This window comes from Homarus americanus, unplaced genomic scaffold (genome assembly GCF_018991925.1).
Source record: "Homarus americanus isolate GMGI-L3 unplaced genomic scaffold, GMGI_Hamer_2.0 scaffold50281, whole genome shotgun sequence".
NCBI lineage: Eukaryota > Metazoa > Arthropoda > Malacostraca > Decapoda > Nephropidae > Homarus > Homarus americanus.
Window position 1 is genome coordinate 1,064,557 of NW_024742338.1, and position 16,440 is coordinate 1,080,996.

The 16,440-nt window shown below is 41.7% G+C and overlaps 1 protein-coding gene across 2 annotated transcripts in view; it reads left to right on the top strand.

Annotated features, from left to right (window-relative positions):
• The window catches only part of LOC121876791 (protein Hook homolog 3-like), a 119,454-nt gene that overhangs the window by 75,276 nt on the left and 27,738 nt on the right, over positions 1-16,440 (top strand). For both annotated transcript variants that reach the window (XM_042382186.1, XM_042382185.1), the window contains exons 5-12: positions 8,674-8,754; positions 10,656-10,894; positions 11,469-11,640; positions 12,715-12,830; positions 13,617-13,778; positions 14,120-14,284; positions 14,908-15,056; positions 15,836-15,979. In XM_042382186.1, the coding sequence (XP_042238120.1) occupies positions 8,674-8,754; positions 10,656-10,894; positions 11,469-11,640; positions 12,715-12,830; positions 13,617-13,778; positions 14,120-14,284; positions 14,908-15,056; positions 15,836-15,979 (1,228 nt within the window). The remainder of the gene's footprint in view (positions 1-8,673; positions 8,755-10,655; positions 10,895-11,468; positions 11,641-12,714; positions 12,831-13,616; positions 13,779-14,119; positions 14,285-14,907; positions 15,057-15,835; positions 15,980-16,440) is intronic.

A 16,440-nucleotide genomic window follows, 5' to 3' on the forward strand; every position in this document is an offset into this window, starting at 1 on the left:
TCGTCGTGCATTCAGCAGCTGCTTTTCTGACAGCTTGATTCAAACTGTAACCTCATCTAACTCACCTTGACCTCACCTGACTGTACTCGAGCTAACCCTCAAGTTGTGTCTACACCTATCTGTTTTTAAGTCCTTTGTAAACTCCCTCGTACAATATTCTCTGGTCAGTTTATTCCGATGTGTGTTTAGGGAATAGTGGTCGCATTTTTGGGGCATTGTCTCTCGCACGAAGATGAATGAATGAATGAAGGAATGAAAATGGATGTGAATGAAGGAAAGTACCAGCGTTCATGAAGACTTTAAGTTCGCGCCAAAATGTGTCACAGCTGATGTTTGTTTACGTTTCACAGCTGATGTTTGTTTACGTTTCACAGCTGATGTTTGTTTACGTTTCACAGCTGATGTTTGTTTACGTTTTACAGTTGATGTTCATGTACTGTATCACACAAGTTTGTTTACGACTTTACTGTACTGCTAATACCTGCTTACTAACACACACATGATAAGTTATATATTTCTGTAAGTGTTAGTACTACCGCCAGCCACCAGAGCCCCCCAGCCCATCAGCTGTTTTCTCCACGTATATCTTATTAATACCGTTGAATAAGTCTCGTATTATGATGACCGTATTATAATTCGCCATATTACCGCCACTTAGTTTTGTGTGATATCATTCCTCTACTCATAATACTACAAAATATCCTTACTTATTATTTTTTGTAATATAGTTTCTGTAATTTGCTGTGATTTGTTTTGTAATGTATCACCTTTCTTTTACAAATATTAAACATGTCTTATAATCACTGTACTTGGCTGCATTAAACCTCGTAATATAACTTTACTATATAGAAGTTGGTATATCATTCGTAATCGTTTCTACTGTAAGTATTATTATCTCTGGTGGGAAAAAAATAATAATATTGATCTTAAACGGAAATTCCAGATGTTTTCAGTATTTTTATTTGTTATTTTTTTGTGTGTCTTGGTTGATGTAGGCCATTGATAGGACTAATACTGTGGGGAGGGGGAGGTTTGGTAGGGGGGTAGGGGGTGAAGGAGGGGAGATTAGCAATTTACCGCGTCATTTCCACCTCCATATAGGGAAAACTTGGTTAAACGTCAGTGAAAGTGTTGATAGTATACTTGGAGGAGGAGAAGTAGAATTGAGAAGAAGTGAGATAGATAGATACACGTAGATAGATAGTGTTTTGGGGGGAGTAGGTGCGGGGGTGTTGAGATAGGCAGATAGATAGATAGATAGGTAGATAGATAGATAGATAGATAGATTGATTGTGGTTTTGAGACGGGCATAGAGAGACAGATTGAGAGATAGATGGATAAGAAGATAGCTGATAGATAGACGAGAAGTGAATGGTCGTGAGAGAGAGAGAGAGAGGGGGGGGGCTAAGGTGGAGGTAGGAAAAGACAGGTGGTTACAGATGGTGCAAGGGTACAAGTCCCAGCTGGTGTGGTGGTGTTACAGGTGTGTGTGTGTGTGTGTGTGTGTGTGTGTGTGTGTGTGTGTGTGTGTGTGTGTGTGTGTGTGTGTGTGTGTGTGTGTGTGTGTGTGTGTGTGTGTGTGTGTATGTGTGTGTGTGTGTAGGTCAAGGCTTCCCCTGTATGATTCTGTCGCCACATGGTAATTACTGTACCTGTATTTACTTGCTGAACAAAAATGGCCCTCAGTGATAAGCCCAGACGCCTTTAACTTGTCTTTTAAATTACTGTACCTGTACCTGATGATTAAACCTGTACCTGTATTAAGACTTAAGACTTGTACCTGTAATTTGCTGCCCAAACCTGTACTTACGTTAATATTTCCGATAGAACTTGTGTGAATATGAAGTGAGGTGGAGGAGGCCGGTGTAAGGGTGGGTGGGTTGTGCAACATCATCTACACAAAGGGGCGGGGCGGACGGGGCGTCAAGGGCACTCCCCACACTATCACCACTACCCACGCCGCCCAAATACCACTATCACCCAGGCCGCCCACTACCACCACCATTATAACTCAGGCCGCCCACTACCACCATTATAATAACCCAGGCCGCCCACTAACACCCACGCCGCCCACTACCACCATATTACAACCCAGGCCGCCCATCACCACCATACAACCCAGGCCGCCCACTACCACCACTAAAACCCAGGCTGCCCATCACCACACCTGCCCCAGGCCGCCCACTACCACCACTATAACCCAGGCCGCCCACTACCACCCTTGCCTAGATGGGTGGTCTCTCCACACACTGCAATATCTGGTGACTGCCCCTCGCTGCCAAGCCTGCTCACTGCTCACTAAAAACCTGACCCCAACCCTTACTGTACTGACTTAAAACTGAGCATTAAAGTAGGATCAGGCATGAGGGTAGGAGAGTGTGGTGTAGGGTGGCGGTGTAGGGTGATGGTGGAGGATGACGGTGGAGGCGGTTGTGGAGGTCAGCTGTCGTCGTGGTACAGTTCTGCTGAAGCATCATAGTTGACACAGGGTCAATATAGTGTTATCCCCCACCCAACCCCTCCTCCACCTACCCCACACACCCACATCTCCCCCTCCCTTCCCCCACTTCCCCCCACACTCACACACTTCACCTGTCAGCCCCACCTACCTCTAACTAACTCCACCTGTGTCTTGACGAAGTGCTCCTCCTCCTCCCCCTCCGTTCCCCCCACACACCCTCCATCCCCCAGTTTGAGACACCTGCCTCTGCCTCTACATAGAATTTATAACCAAAGTTAAGACCAGAGTAGTACATGGCCGTTGTTCCAGCATGGAGCAATGTTGTTCACTTGGGAAGGATTGTGTTACACATACACATACACACACACACCACACGACGCCCCACACGGCTTAAGTCCATATTGCGTTTTAGTGGCCGAGGGGAGGTGAAGGGTGGGGGGCAATGATGTTGGTCACGGCCCAGACCAGTAGGGGAGGGGGAGAGGGGGTCAGGGGCACGTCCTGTTAAGGAACTTTGCTGTCAGAGGGGGGAGCGTTATAGGTGTACCATAGAAAAACGTCTTTATCACTAGTAAAGATAAGGCAACCCAACCTAATCTAACCTAACCTAATCTAACCTAACCCAACTCTAACCTAACCTAAAACTTCCGAACAACATAATTCAACCTAATCTAACCTAACCTAACCTAACCTAACCAAACGATAGATCTCTTGACTTGAACTCTCCGTGACAGATACAGGTATACAGGGCTGTAACATTCCCCCGTACGGTAACAAAAAGATTAATACAGTAGTGATGTGTTTGTTTTGACATTAACACACACACACACACACACACACACACACACACTTTCTATGGTCGTGTTAATTATGGCCCTGTTCATCTCTCTCCTCCGTCCGTCCGTCCGTCCGTCTTACAATGGAGTTCTCATTAACGTGTGTAGCCAACTCCTGTATATGAGAGACAATGTGTGTGTGTGTTAGTGAGGGAGGGGGGGAGGGAGGGAGAGAAGGATCTTGTGTGTGTGTTAGGGAGGGAGGGAGGGAGGGAGGGAGAGAAGGATCTTGTGTGTGTGAACAAGAGCATCGCCTCAGACCACGTGACACAGCGGTGAGACAGTGAGCCTAACTAACCTAATCTAAACCCTGGGGCTCTGAGTCTTACTATCCCAACCCAACCTAACCTAACCCAACCCAACCCAACCTAACCCGATACTCACCTCACACCGGGTATAGCTGGGTTGGGTACCGATACTTACCTGCACTACAGACAGACGCTACAGCCGAGGAATGACAACAACCAAGCAGACCACAACCCCTGCTGAGTGGCGCCTGGGTACTGAGGAGGAGGAGGAGGAGGAGCAAGAAGAAGAGGAGGAGAGTGATTACAGTTTATATACACATCATGTTGGGATGGACCTTAAGGGTGAAAATCCCGTGATATATTAATGTTTTGATCGTTCATATAGCACCACTTTAGAGCACCTACGACGAGAAAGACCGTTCCCTCATACATATAGTCATGAGGGGGTCGGTGGGGGCTGGTGGGGGTCAGAAGAGAGGGGGCTCATCCTCCATTTGCACCTCCTCTTTCCCTCCCCTCCACCTCCTCATTCCCTCCTCTCCACCTCCTCATTCCTTCCCTTCCACCTCCTCATCCCCTCACCCTTCCCCCCATCTCCCCCTTCCCCCTCCCTCCATCTCCCCTTCATTTCCCCTCCTCCCCATTCCCATATAACATGAAATAAGTAGCGATGATAGTAGTGCCCAGGTGGTCAGGTCTCCCTCTGCTGGTGCCTGCCTGCCTGACTCTTGTGGTCTGGCTCACCACCAAGTCATGCACGTCAAGTAGGAGTGATCCATGTTGATCTTGATGAGCGGACGGACTGGGGTGTTCACGGGGCCTCAGTATATACGTACTTTCACTTGTATTTGTACCACACAGAGAGAGGTGGTTAGGTTAGGTTAGTTTTGGGGTTAGGTTAGGGTTTTTTGTTAGGTTATTTTGGGGAGGGTTGTTAGGTTAGTTTTTTGGGGGTTAGGTTACGTTAGATTAATTTTGGGTAGGGTTAGGTTAGGTTTTTTCTGGTTTAGGTTAGTTTTTTTATGGTTAGGCTTGTGACTTTTTTGTTGTTATTGTTTTTTCTACATTCGGGGGAGTGGGTCTTGGTGCCCCCAGTAGTAGTAGTAGTAGTAGTAGTAGTAGTAGTAGTAGTAGTAGTAGTAGTAACCAGATGATACTCCTGACACCTTTATACCCCAACTCATCTTGGGGAAAATCACAGGTGGCATTTACTTTGAATAACCTGTGGTGTGAGAAGCTAAATACACTACTAAGTCTTAAAAGAACAAACAATAGTATATATATTCATTATCAATTTCCCCTGCCAGAGATGTTTGATTTGATTCAATGATCTACCCCGCCCCGCCCACTATTGACTAATGAGATTTGTCCTGCGCGCGCACTTTGTTTACCTGTTTGAACCTGAACTCTCGTGACGACAACACCTACCACCTTGTCGACATCTCTATAGGCTTTGGCTCTGGTGGATGTGTGTGGTTGTGGTGGATGTGTGTACTGTAGTTATGTGGTGAATGTATAGTTCCGGTGATGGATGTATGTGGATATATCCCTCTGATTGATATATGCTTCTGATAGATGTATAGCTTAAGTGGATAATGTGGGTCAAGTGGATATATCCGTTGAGTGGAAGCATGGTCCAGGCGGCAAGATAAAGCTCTTGTGCTAATCTACAGGACAAAGGCACTCAATGTCCTCCCTCTAGAGTACAGGGCTGAGTCTGAAGGTCTGCACCTGGAGGTTCTCTCTCTCTCTCTCTCTCTCTATCAAGTGTGTGCTGTGGAGAGGCACAGAGGCAGGAGGAGGGAGGGATTGCAGTGGTGGAGGAGGGGAGGGATTGTGGGTGGTGGAGGGAGGGATTGTGATGGTGGAGGGAGGGAGGGGAGGGAGGATTAGATGCAGAGTGAGGAGGATTGTGGGTGGTGGAGGAGATAAAGGGATTGTGGTGGAGGTAGGGAGGGATTATGGGATAGGGAGGGAGGGATTGTGATGGTGGAGGAGGATTACAGGGGGGTGGAGGCAGATTGTGGGAGGGAGGGATTGTGGTGGTGGGAGGAAGGGATTGTGGTGGTGGAGGGAGGGAGTGTGCTGGTGTTGGTGGACAAGGACAGTGAAGGGCACGGGTCTACCCAGCCCTCCCTCACCACAGAGACTGACCATCTCTACGCCCGCGGGCCATCTCCTCCCTCCCTCCCTCCCTCCCACACACTCATTTTATTTACCACACTGTTAACTGAACCCAAGAATGTCGTGTTGGTAAAGGTAAGACATCATACAAAATAAAATTAAAATTGATTGTAAATTTAGCTTGAAATTCACTTCATACGATTTTAAACTCAGGAGAAAAATCACCCTTTTTTTATGGTCATAGAAAACGTGTTAATGAATTCTTCTTCTTGGGGTTAATTCAGGCTTAAAGATTTAATTTTTTTATTAGGTTGTGAGGGTGAGGCTTCGTAACTGAGTGTTGTTTGTTTGTTTGTTTGTTTGTACCCCACTGTTTGGGTAGTACTGTACTGTGTAGGGGCGAGAATGACATCACTCTCCGCTGGCCTCGATGATGTCATACCCACCACAATCCTTGACCCGTTATCTGCTTTGCACATGTATCGTAAGCGTCCACGGACCGCCCCTTGTTGCTGGCTCACCTTACCTCACCAAGACCTGAAATTGTATAGTTTTATGTAGTCATCCTCTGTACTTTCTTACCCAGAGTAGAAAGATTATTACATCTCCTGAATTGAGGTTGAAGTCTTGGGTTTGTTGATGCTAGCTGTGTGTTATGGCGGACGGTGTTTCTTTTAGTGTAATGCTCAAACAGGTAACGTAACGTGTGACCAAGTTAAAACGTCGTGGGTGGAAGAAATTCTTTGGTCTTGCTGGCGTATATGAAGAAGCAACAGCAACAAGGAGATGACGACGTTGGCGTATAAGAAAATGAGGAAAAGAAGAGTGTTAACTGGGTAGAAAAAGCTGATGATGATGCACTATGTGTGGGAGAGAGAGTGAGAGGTGTTGGGAGGAAGCCTTCACCTGACACACACACACACACCAACACCAAAACAAGGTTAACACTATTTATCACAGGTATTTCCCCCCACACAGAGGAAAAAGAAACGTTCCTCCGCCACCCTCACTCCTGCTGATCACTCTCTATCCCTCAGTTGAAATTCCATCCACTCGTCATGTCCCGTGAGCCTTGGTTGCTACGAGTTACAATACCAGGTTTTGTTTATGAAGTGAAAAACGTGGAACAGTTCGTATTTTATTGCACTTTATACTACAAATTACCTGACATTATTGATGGGTCGTGTTCTTGCATTTATTCATTATCCTCTTTTTATACTGACCTGACTGGTTACACTTCTTCGTATGGGTGATGGATTTTCAGTGACTAATTCCTTATCACCTTTTTAATAATTTTGGCTATATGTACAGTTTATATATTAAACTTGTAGACGATATGTTGACTATATAACACCTAAACCAAATCCAATTGATCCTCGAGTTTAGTTCTTCTCCAGATAAATATGTACCGGATATGTGTTAGTCAAAGAGCCGATGTAATCTGTTCACAATAGGCAAGGCTCGTCACAACCTCAATATTACCGATGTCTCTTTGTACATGCAGCTACCAGCCGACCAATCGCCTTGAGCCACCACCCTCAATTTAGCACACGAGGTTCTTTCAGACTGAGCAGCAGGGGCTCCAGTTTGTGGTTGACACTGGTGGGAGGTCAGGGTCATGGGGTGAGGCAGTGTGGGGGTTGTGGGAACACGACAGTTACGGCCAGCTGACGAGGAATGTATTCTGTATCTACACGTACACCCACAAAAAAAAAAATATTCGGCACCCGTGTCATTTCGTATCATGCCGAAAGGGTGCCGATTAATTTTTAGTGAGTGGTTTGTTTGGCTTAGGCTGTGTACCGTAAAAACACACACACACGCAGAAGTTGTAACATAAATGCCTCCTTAATAGGATCATGAGAGAAGAATTTTGTTGAGCGCCTTTGCTGGAAATCGTGTCAGTATTCTTGATCCTGTTTTAGGTGCTCCCAGCTGCCAGGGTAACTTGCATGGTTTGCCTAAAGTCTTGTCAGTATTCTTGTTGTGCTCACCCTCCCTCCCCCCAGTTAATTCAGAACATTAACCACTGTAACATTAACCTAACCTTCCCCACCCCAAAGTAGCGTTAGGCTGGTTAATATTCAGGTGAAATAAGCTGTGGGAGCCTAGAGTATATTCAGGTGTGCTCTTCCCCCTCAGCCTGGTGGTGAGTGTTGGGTATGGTGTAGGAAGTGGTGTCGGTATGGTGGAGGAAGTGTGTGATGTGGGTATGGTGGAGGAGGGTGTGGGGGTGGGTATGGTGGAGGTAGGAAGGAAGAGTGTGGTGTGGATATGGTGGAAGGAGGGAAGGTGTTGTGTGGATATAGTAAAGACGAGGAGAAGGGGGTTTGTGTGGATGCAAAATGATACATTCAAGTTCCATTTTAAACATTTATGTGAGATGGTTTAGTGGACATATATTTTAAGATGCTGTCATATTATCCCATCACAAACTGGGGGAAAAACAAAACAGGAAAGTATGTAGTCTTGTTCTCCACTTTATGTCCATTGTTATTTATTTAATTATTTATTATTTTTATTTATTTATTTTTACCCCTGACATCTTGGTCTACAAACACTAAAACTTATAGCTTAGTACAGTAATAAGTAAATGGTCTTGAAGGGGAAAATAATAACACGAAGAGGTGATAAAATGATTAGTACTGTGATACGCACAGTAACCTACTCAGTGCAAACTATTACAATACAGAAATTCGCCCAAGAAGAGTATTAGGTGGGGGCAAATCACTTTCTGTGGCTTGTTTTGAAACTGAGGAGAATATGAAGCTGTGCACATACCAAGCATTCACACAGTATGATAATGTGATTGTATGAGTATAAATTTATATGCATTTTCATAATCCGTATACGGTGCTGTGTTGTGTTGTATTTTAATGGAGACTTGATGAGAATACAAGATGTCCCCAGTTTTTAGAAATACGTTATTGTTGTTGTTGTTGTTGTTATTACTTCTGATTTACAATAATTCCAGGACACCAGTTAATAGTGGTTGTTGTTTCAGGTGAACATGGGGACAAGATGGAGATGGGTCAGATGCTGCAGCTCCTCCTCGGCTGTGCTGTTAACTGCGAGAACAAACAGCGTGAGTAACAAGCCCCCTGTGTTCTCTTCCCAACCTTGTGTGTGTGTGTGTGTGTGCTCATCATCATCATCATCATCATCATCATCATCATCATCATCATCATCATCATCATCATCATCATCATCATCATCATCATCATCATCAATCACATCATCATCATCATCATCATCACTCACCACCACCACCACACCACCACCACCACCACCACCACCACCACCACCACCACCACCACCACCACCACCACCACCACCAACACCACCACCACCACCACCACCACCACCACCCCTATTCAATGCTTCCAGCCACTGTACCAGGTATAAGTGCAGGCGACTATACATATATGCCTTCACCAAACCCTTATACTGTATTGAATTAATGTCATATATTCCATATTTGTCTTTCAACACACATTTTTTCTAATCACACTTAGAGGCAGGTTATGGCTTATGAGCACAGGTTAGCCCTCAGATGGAAGATGTTTAAACGAGGAGAATACTTGGGGAGTTTTATGTGCTTACATTTGATTTTCATGAATTAAATATATGTAAACTTCTCTGGGGGACTGTCAGCTGGGCTCAGATAGGTTGTGGTCAGTCAGTGAGTTCATTTTCACTTGGAGTGAACTTCAAATCTCTTCTGTATCCAATATATCTGAGCCCCCACCTCTCCATACAAACTTATTTGATGACTTTGTGTGTATGTTTATATGGTTAGTCTATGTATATATATATATATATATATATATATATATATATATATATATATATATATATATATATTATATATATATATATTATATATTATATATATATTTAATGATAGTAATGGAAATGAAAAAATAGATTTTGTTAAAAAGGGATATATGTTGTCTTATCATACACTGACATTTAAACTCACCTGTTCAAAGGAAAAGGCTGTTTATGTTATCACCTCAGTTCTGTTATTGTACTTAGGAAAGTTTTGAATCGATTAATTTCTCTATGGTAACCAAGTCACTAGAGCTGTGCCCATCCCCTGATTTCTGCTGCATTTTCTGGGCTGGCACCCTAGGTTTGTGGTGGTGAGCAGGGGGTGGGGGATTACCGCTAACCCAAGCAAGCGTGGATAATGGCCGTAAAGCGTTGATGATAATAGGTAACTGTTGGAGTATGCCCTCAGGGGATAGAACATTACCAAACTGTCAGTTGCTTACATAGTCTTCATAGTTTTTCACAATGGAATGTCATGGTGTATATATATGATCTCTCTCCCTGTGATTTTTATTTAAGAAAATAGTTTGTGTATATTTATCACAGAAAGAACTACTGTAGTTCTTACAACTATTGTACAGTAGCTAAAACAACTATCTGTGCATATTTTGTTGGAAACAATATGAGACCGTGGACGATAAATTTTGGTATATGAGGGCTGTCACTTGTCACACGTAAAATTTCGGAGCGTATCGACCCCCACCTGCACAGACAGTTGTTTTTGCTATTGTACATTTCATTGAATACACTAAGTCTTTTACTGTAGATTGTTAGTGAATATGCCATTTCCTGCTAGGCATCGAAGTGACATGTGTAGAATTTCATCCAAAGCTCACAATATAGTATACTGTACCTTAATACTGTACTGTATAATACAGTAGCAGGTTTCTCTCTCAGTAAAGACTTAATTTGAGTGTGCCAAGTTGGGGAGAGCATATATTGTTTAGGTGATTAACACACTGAATGAGGAAAAATAAGGACTTAAATGACTAAGATGTTTGGTAGAGATTCTGCATGGGACACGGCACTGTTTTTTGGGCAGTGTGCACTGTCTGACATTACACTTTTTTATGTTGTAGGAAATGTCTTTCTCTGATAATGACTGATTAAGATTCGTGGCCTGTACTGACTCCAGTATTTAATAATTTCCAGAGTACATTGAAGCCATCATGAACATGGAAGAGAGGGTGCAGAAGGTGATAATGGAGGCCATCCAGGAGCTAATGCTACGAGAAAGTTCACCGGGGATCTTGTTAATGGATGGGGAGGGTAGACCAGACCTGGGACCTGCCTCCTTCCATCCACACATCAAGACCATACTGGAGCAGCTGGAGACGGCCACCCAGAGCAGAGACGAGACCATACAACGATGCCATGAACTGGAGCAGCAGGTACAGTACAGTACAGTACAGTATAGCACAATGCTTCTGGTGTTGGAATGAGATTTTTTGGGAATTAATACCTCTGTACTGCTTCTGCTGTCTGCAGACTGTATTTTCATCTTGTAGACTGATGCGTGTGTATTTTTTTTAACATATTTCATGTACAGTCTCGTTCAAGATTCTTCGAACACTGCTGGAGAGACTGTGCTTTATAATCTTGTAAGATCATCACTGTCCATATCATACATACAAGGTATATCCATTCTCTTCAAGACCATTAGCCATGTTTGTGTACAGTATTTCTTGAAGCATTACCTTGAGTTGGATCTAATGGTTGTACAGTAAAAGAATAATTTACAGTACAGTATACAGTACTGTATATGAAATATTAAGTGGTGGTATATGGGTAATAGAGGTTTATGTATTTAAATGGCTGTAAATTTATAAAACTGCTCAAAATTAAATAAAAATCTCTGTAGATCCTTGAAGAAAAACTACAAAATTAGTGGTAAGTTTGTTCGTGTTGCATTAAGTGTCTCAGTTTCTTAGGCAATGATTCTAAATGTTCGTAATACCTTAACAGATATCAGTAATAAACGAGGAGAAGACGGCACTGTCGTCGGAGAATGAAAAACTCTTGAACCGTCTAGATGCTTGGGAGACGGGAGGAGAACTGGGTACTTCAACTTTACGCTATAAGGATCTCAAAAAACAGATAGACGGCCTTCAGGATGAACTGTATAAACTAGAGACATGTGAGTGTTGTCAAACTAGAATTGTATAATATGAGACGCTCTGGCAGGAGGTAGATAAGTGACTAGAGAAAAAACTGCCAGAAAAAAGAGATGAAGTTCAAAGTGAAGTTGTAAGATTATAATGGCAAAATAAACACATCTCTTGTCTTGTTCTCCCCCAGAGTGCCTCATATATTACCTGGTATTAGATCAGTGCTTGTGGTTTTGTCTAATAATTGTGATTCATCTGTATATGAGTCTGTGGCATTTACCCCCCAAATTTCCTCCCTCCCTGACCCACCTACCCACCCACTGCAACAATAACAGGATTTATTTATTAAAGCAGTACAAAATAATTAAATAAAAAATTTAGTCATTCAGTGTGTATGGAGTGTATCATGTGTCTTGATAGATTGAGCAATAGTATAAAAAAAAATAGCATTTGATGTTTGTGAAATATTGTTTAGGAAGAGATTGTCTGCTTAAAGATTAAATACAAAATATATACAGTACTACGAGTCAAGTTTCATATAGCGTAAAGTAAACATTAATTTGAGAGGACCCCCTAATTATATCAGAAGCTCACTAAGTATACATATATGATCGATGAAAACTGCATGAAGTGAGAGATCTCCAGGAAGCAGCAGTGCATGTTGAGTAATAGGAAAGTTAGGTATTCACTGGTTTATAGGGGTTTTATAACAGCTGAGTAAATGGATGGCAACAGATGGAGAGAGAGAATGAGAGACGTACAGTATTAAAAAAACCACACACCCCATCTATTAATCAGTGATGTTAGTAAAGTAGTACCGTAGATATAAATGTTTAGTCTTGTTTCTCGTGTCTTTGTGAATTTTTTTCTGTGGGAAAGATCAAGGTACAGTACAGAGACACTTCAAACAACATGTAAGCCAGGATAATACAAGACCTGTAAAAAAATACGAGAAAGGGCAAAGACACCAAGTATTTTTCCATTGTTAACTACTACCAGCTAATCTAACAATTTATTTATTTATTTCTCAGTACCATCCATGTAAAACAGTTTAACACACACAATCCCAAGTTTGACCCACTGCTTTCTCTTCTACTCTGCAGCTCGTGATGAATACCGCACAAAGGCCGACTTACTGGAACGGGAGAACCAGGAAATTCAGACACGTAACGAGGAACTGCAGCGACTGGCAGATGAGGCTCGCTCCCTCAAGGACGAGGTGAAGTGAAATTTGTGCATAATTTTTTTCTCTGTAATTATTTGGTGAATAGATTTGGAAATAAAATCTCTCTCCTGACCCTCCAGTTAAGATGGCTGATTCTACCCTTTAGACAGACTTGTGTTTTCAATATATTAATGGAATGATTCAGATTAAGGTCTCGCTACAATGGAAAGCCAAGTTCTCTTATCATTAACATCTAGAGTGCTGGCTCCTCCCTTGTATCTCATTCTCTGTCCTCTTCCTTCTTCAGCCTCCCCATCAGGTTTTATCTTGTTGTTCTTGGTGTTCATGGTCTTAATTTATTTCCATTTCTGATCAGTCTTATTACTGTCCATCTTCAGCAATGTCTTGTCTCACTCACTCCTCAGAAACTCACTCTTTCACTCTTTTTTTGCTCTGTTTGTGAATTGTTTGCATGCCTCTACACTCTACAGCTTTATTTCTGATTCATCAAATATTGTTTTTACAGGTAGACTCCAGGTGTTCTTTTTTGTTACTGTAGGTTTGTTATTCAAATACTGTACATCCTTTCTCCTTTCTCAGTCTGTTATTGGTGGATGACATAAGAGGTTCAGGTTTTTTATAATTTTACAAGTAATCTTTTTGTTTAAATATCGTCAGTGAAACCCTTTGATGTCGGTGATTTTATTTTTACAGTTGCGCATAACAACACTAAATACAAACATGGTGTCAGTTTGTATCAATTTGCCGTTAGATTTTATTGAATAGATAATTATTGTTCCCGTGTGGAAGAGCCATCACGTCACATTGTATTTTCGTTAGGTCGATGCACTGCGGGAGATGAGTGAACGTGCTGTAGTGTACGAGGGAACGATGGAAACATACAAGAAGAAGTTGGAGGAGCTAAGTGACCTTAAACGCCAAGTCAGGATTCTTGAGGAGAAAAATTCAGATTATGTCCAGCACAACATGGAATTAGAGGAGGTATGTATCATGTTAAGTATTAGTTGTTGTAATGCTAGAGGCAGAGTGAAGTCAAAGAAATTATTAACAAAATCAGTTGTTTAAAATCTGTAAACACTTGTAAGGAAGCCTTTTGTAAATTGTGATGAGGCATTGTTAATATCATTATATCATTATGTACAATATATAGATATGCCTGAATTATAGCATTAGGTGTTATATTAGTCAGCTTTATTCATGAATCCAGTAACGTAGTTATGTACAGTGTATATGACTGGACAGTGTGTATAATTATTGTATTTTATAACCTTTTCAGCTCTTCTCTCTTAGTTTATCTCTAATAGCTACTTGTATATTCACAGGAGGTGAAAAAGAGTGGTACTTGGCGTCCTCAGCTGGACTTGTACAAGAAACAAGTTGGTGAGTTGCATCAGAAGCTGGCAGATGAAGCCAAGAAGACTGATCGTCAAATCTTTGAGAATAAGAAGTTGATAGAGAAAATGGAAGCCATAATGCAAGAGAAAGATGTAAGTTATAAATTTTTTTGGAGTTTTCATTATAATTTTAACTTAATTCACTTTTTTTTCACTCTTGTTACCCTTCATTTTCAATAATTTTAAAGAAACTAAGAAACTTTTGGAGACGATTTAATTCAGAAATTGTAAAACTAGTCAAAAACTATATTTTCAAGTTTCTCTCTTAAGCTCATAACTACAGTACAGATGCTACATACATTCCATAACTATATTTTATCAACGATGTCTGACTGTTATTGTACATGTTAGGTTCTTCCCTCAACACTTTGCGCCCTTCATTCACCTATTCAGTCTCTCGTTATTTTGTCTTTCCATACCCATAGCTTTTTCTTTGTTTTTAGCCTCTTGTCTTTTCTTTACATCCTTCCCATAGTTAGTTATGTTTTCTCCTGTTAGAGTTGTTGTCTTCAATTATGTCATCATATAGCCAATGTTTACTTAACCTACATCCACTTACTTTATACCCGCTTAACCAACATCCACTTAACGTACTTTTACTTATCCTATATCCGCGTAACGTACAGGTGTTCAGTAATGCTTCATGTATGTTAAATGAACACTGACTGTACAGGTGAATGTATTGATAAGACATTTCTATATATATATATCTGCAGCGCCTCACCAAGGAGAGAGATGCACTGAAGGAGAACATCGAGGAGCTCAAGTGCCACGTATCAACACTCATCTCCCCGGACACTACTTCCCGTCCCCCCTCCGACCTCTCAGATGTTGAATTGTTAGAAATTGTCCCTCATGAAATCAGGTAGAAACATAAAATACTTATTTCACATAATATATAGCCTTATTTAATACTGTACATGTTCTTATTTCATGAAAGATAATAGTTCACATAATGTATTGGATTGCATGAAGATAAGGCACCCCAGCTTATTTCACCTGATGATCAAACACCCTGTTGATACCTGGGGGGGTTAGGTTAGGATTTGGGTGGTTAGTCTTAAGGTGATAAAAACTGAGGGACTTAATCTTCACATAATTCAAGTTGCATGAGTGAGGGAGAGCATTATTTGCAGTGATTTTTGGATAAGCTATTGCTGATGTATGTATTAGATTTCTCTAGCTAAGAAAGATTACTTGTAGTTTTTATTACCTCTTAACTCTCAGGAAAGAATATTGTCTTAAATATGTACTTATATGTTGTTTTGTAAACTTTTTTATATATATACAAAACTAATCTGCCCTAATATCTTTGTAATGCATTGGTGTAACATCTGTGTCCCATGAATTGTTGTATCATCTGTGTCCCATTTTGTTAGTACACATTCTTGAAGACTGAAAGGAGGAGCTGGTAATGAATTTGACTCTAATTGATGTAAGCTATACAGTACAGTAGTACTCTATGTAAGGATGGTTCAAGTCATCTCCACCCCCCTGCCCCCCCCAAGTCTTAGAATTCATAGTTGTAAAGATAAAAACATGAAAACTATTCCATATAACTATCCCATATCTCCATATAACCTCTTTGTATAACACAACAGTTCTCCTGTATATAAATGTATTAATTCAATAATATAATTCCAGAGAAAAACTGATGAGACTGCAGCACGAAAACAGCTTGTTGAAACAGAGGGCAGCTGAAGGTGGCAGCACTGAACAACTACCTGTTCTTCAAACTCTGGTGTCTGACTTACAGGAACGCCAAAATTCTTTGACTCTGGAGAACAGGTGGGATTCCAAGGGCAATTTATGCTTCCCCAACCACAAGCTGGGGGGAGAATGCCTTACCCCACCAGCTGTCCCCAATTTCTCCTTCCTAGATGCATATTTAAGTTTTGATCCCAATAGGAAGATGAAATTATTTAAGAGAAATTTGAAATGGGCAAGCGAATCTGATTTACTAATTTTGCGCCAACCTAAGGGATTGCTGTCTACTAACTTTCTGTCTTCAACCTTACCTTTACAACAACCTATATCTCTTCCTCCTGTACCTGTCTCTTCTTCATCTTTTGCAACACAGACCAGTAAGGAGAGTCCAATTGTTATTCACCACATTCATGAATTCAAAATGTCACCGTCACCAACAAATGAAGACAGCGGATGTTGTCGCACTTCACCCAGCAGCTGTGAAGGCTGTGAAGATGCCGGCTGCAATGAGGCTCATTCGCCAGACTATTCTGGGACACTCG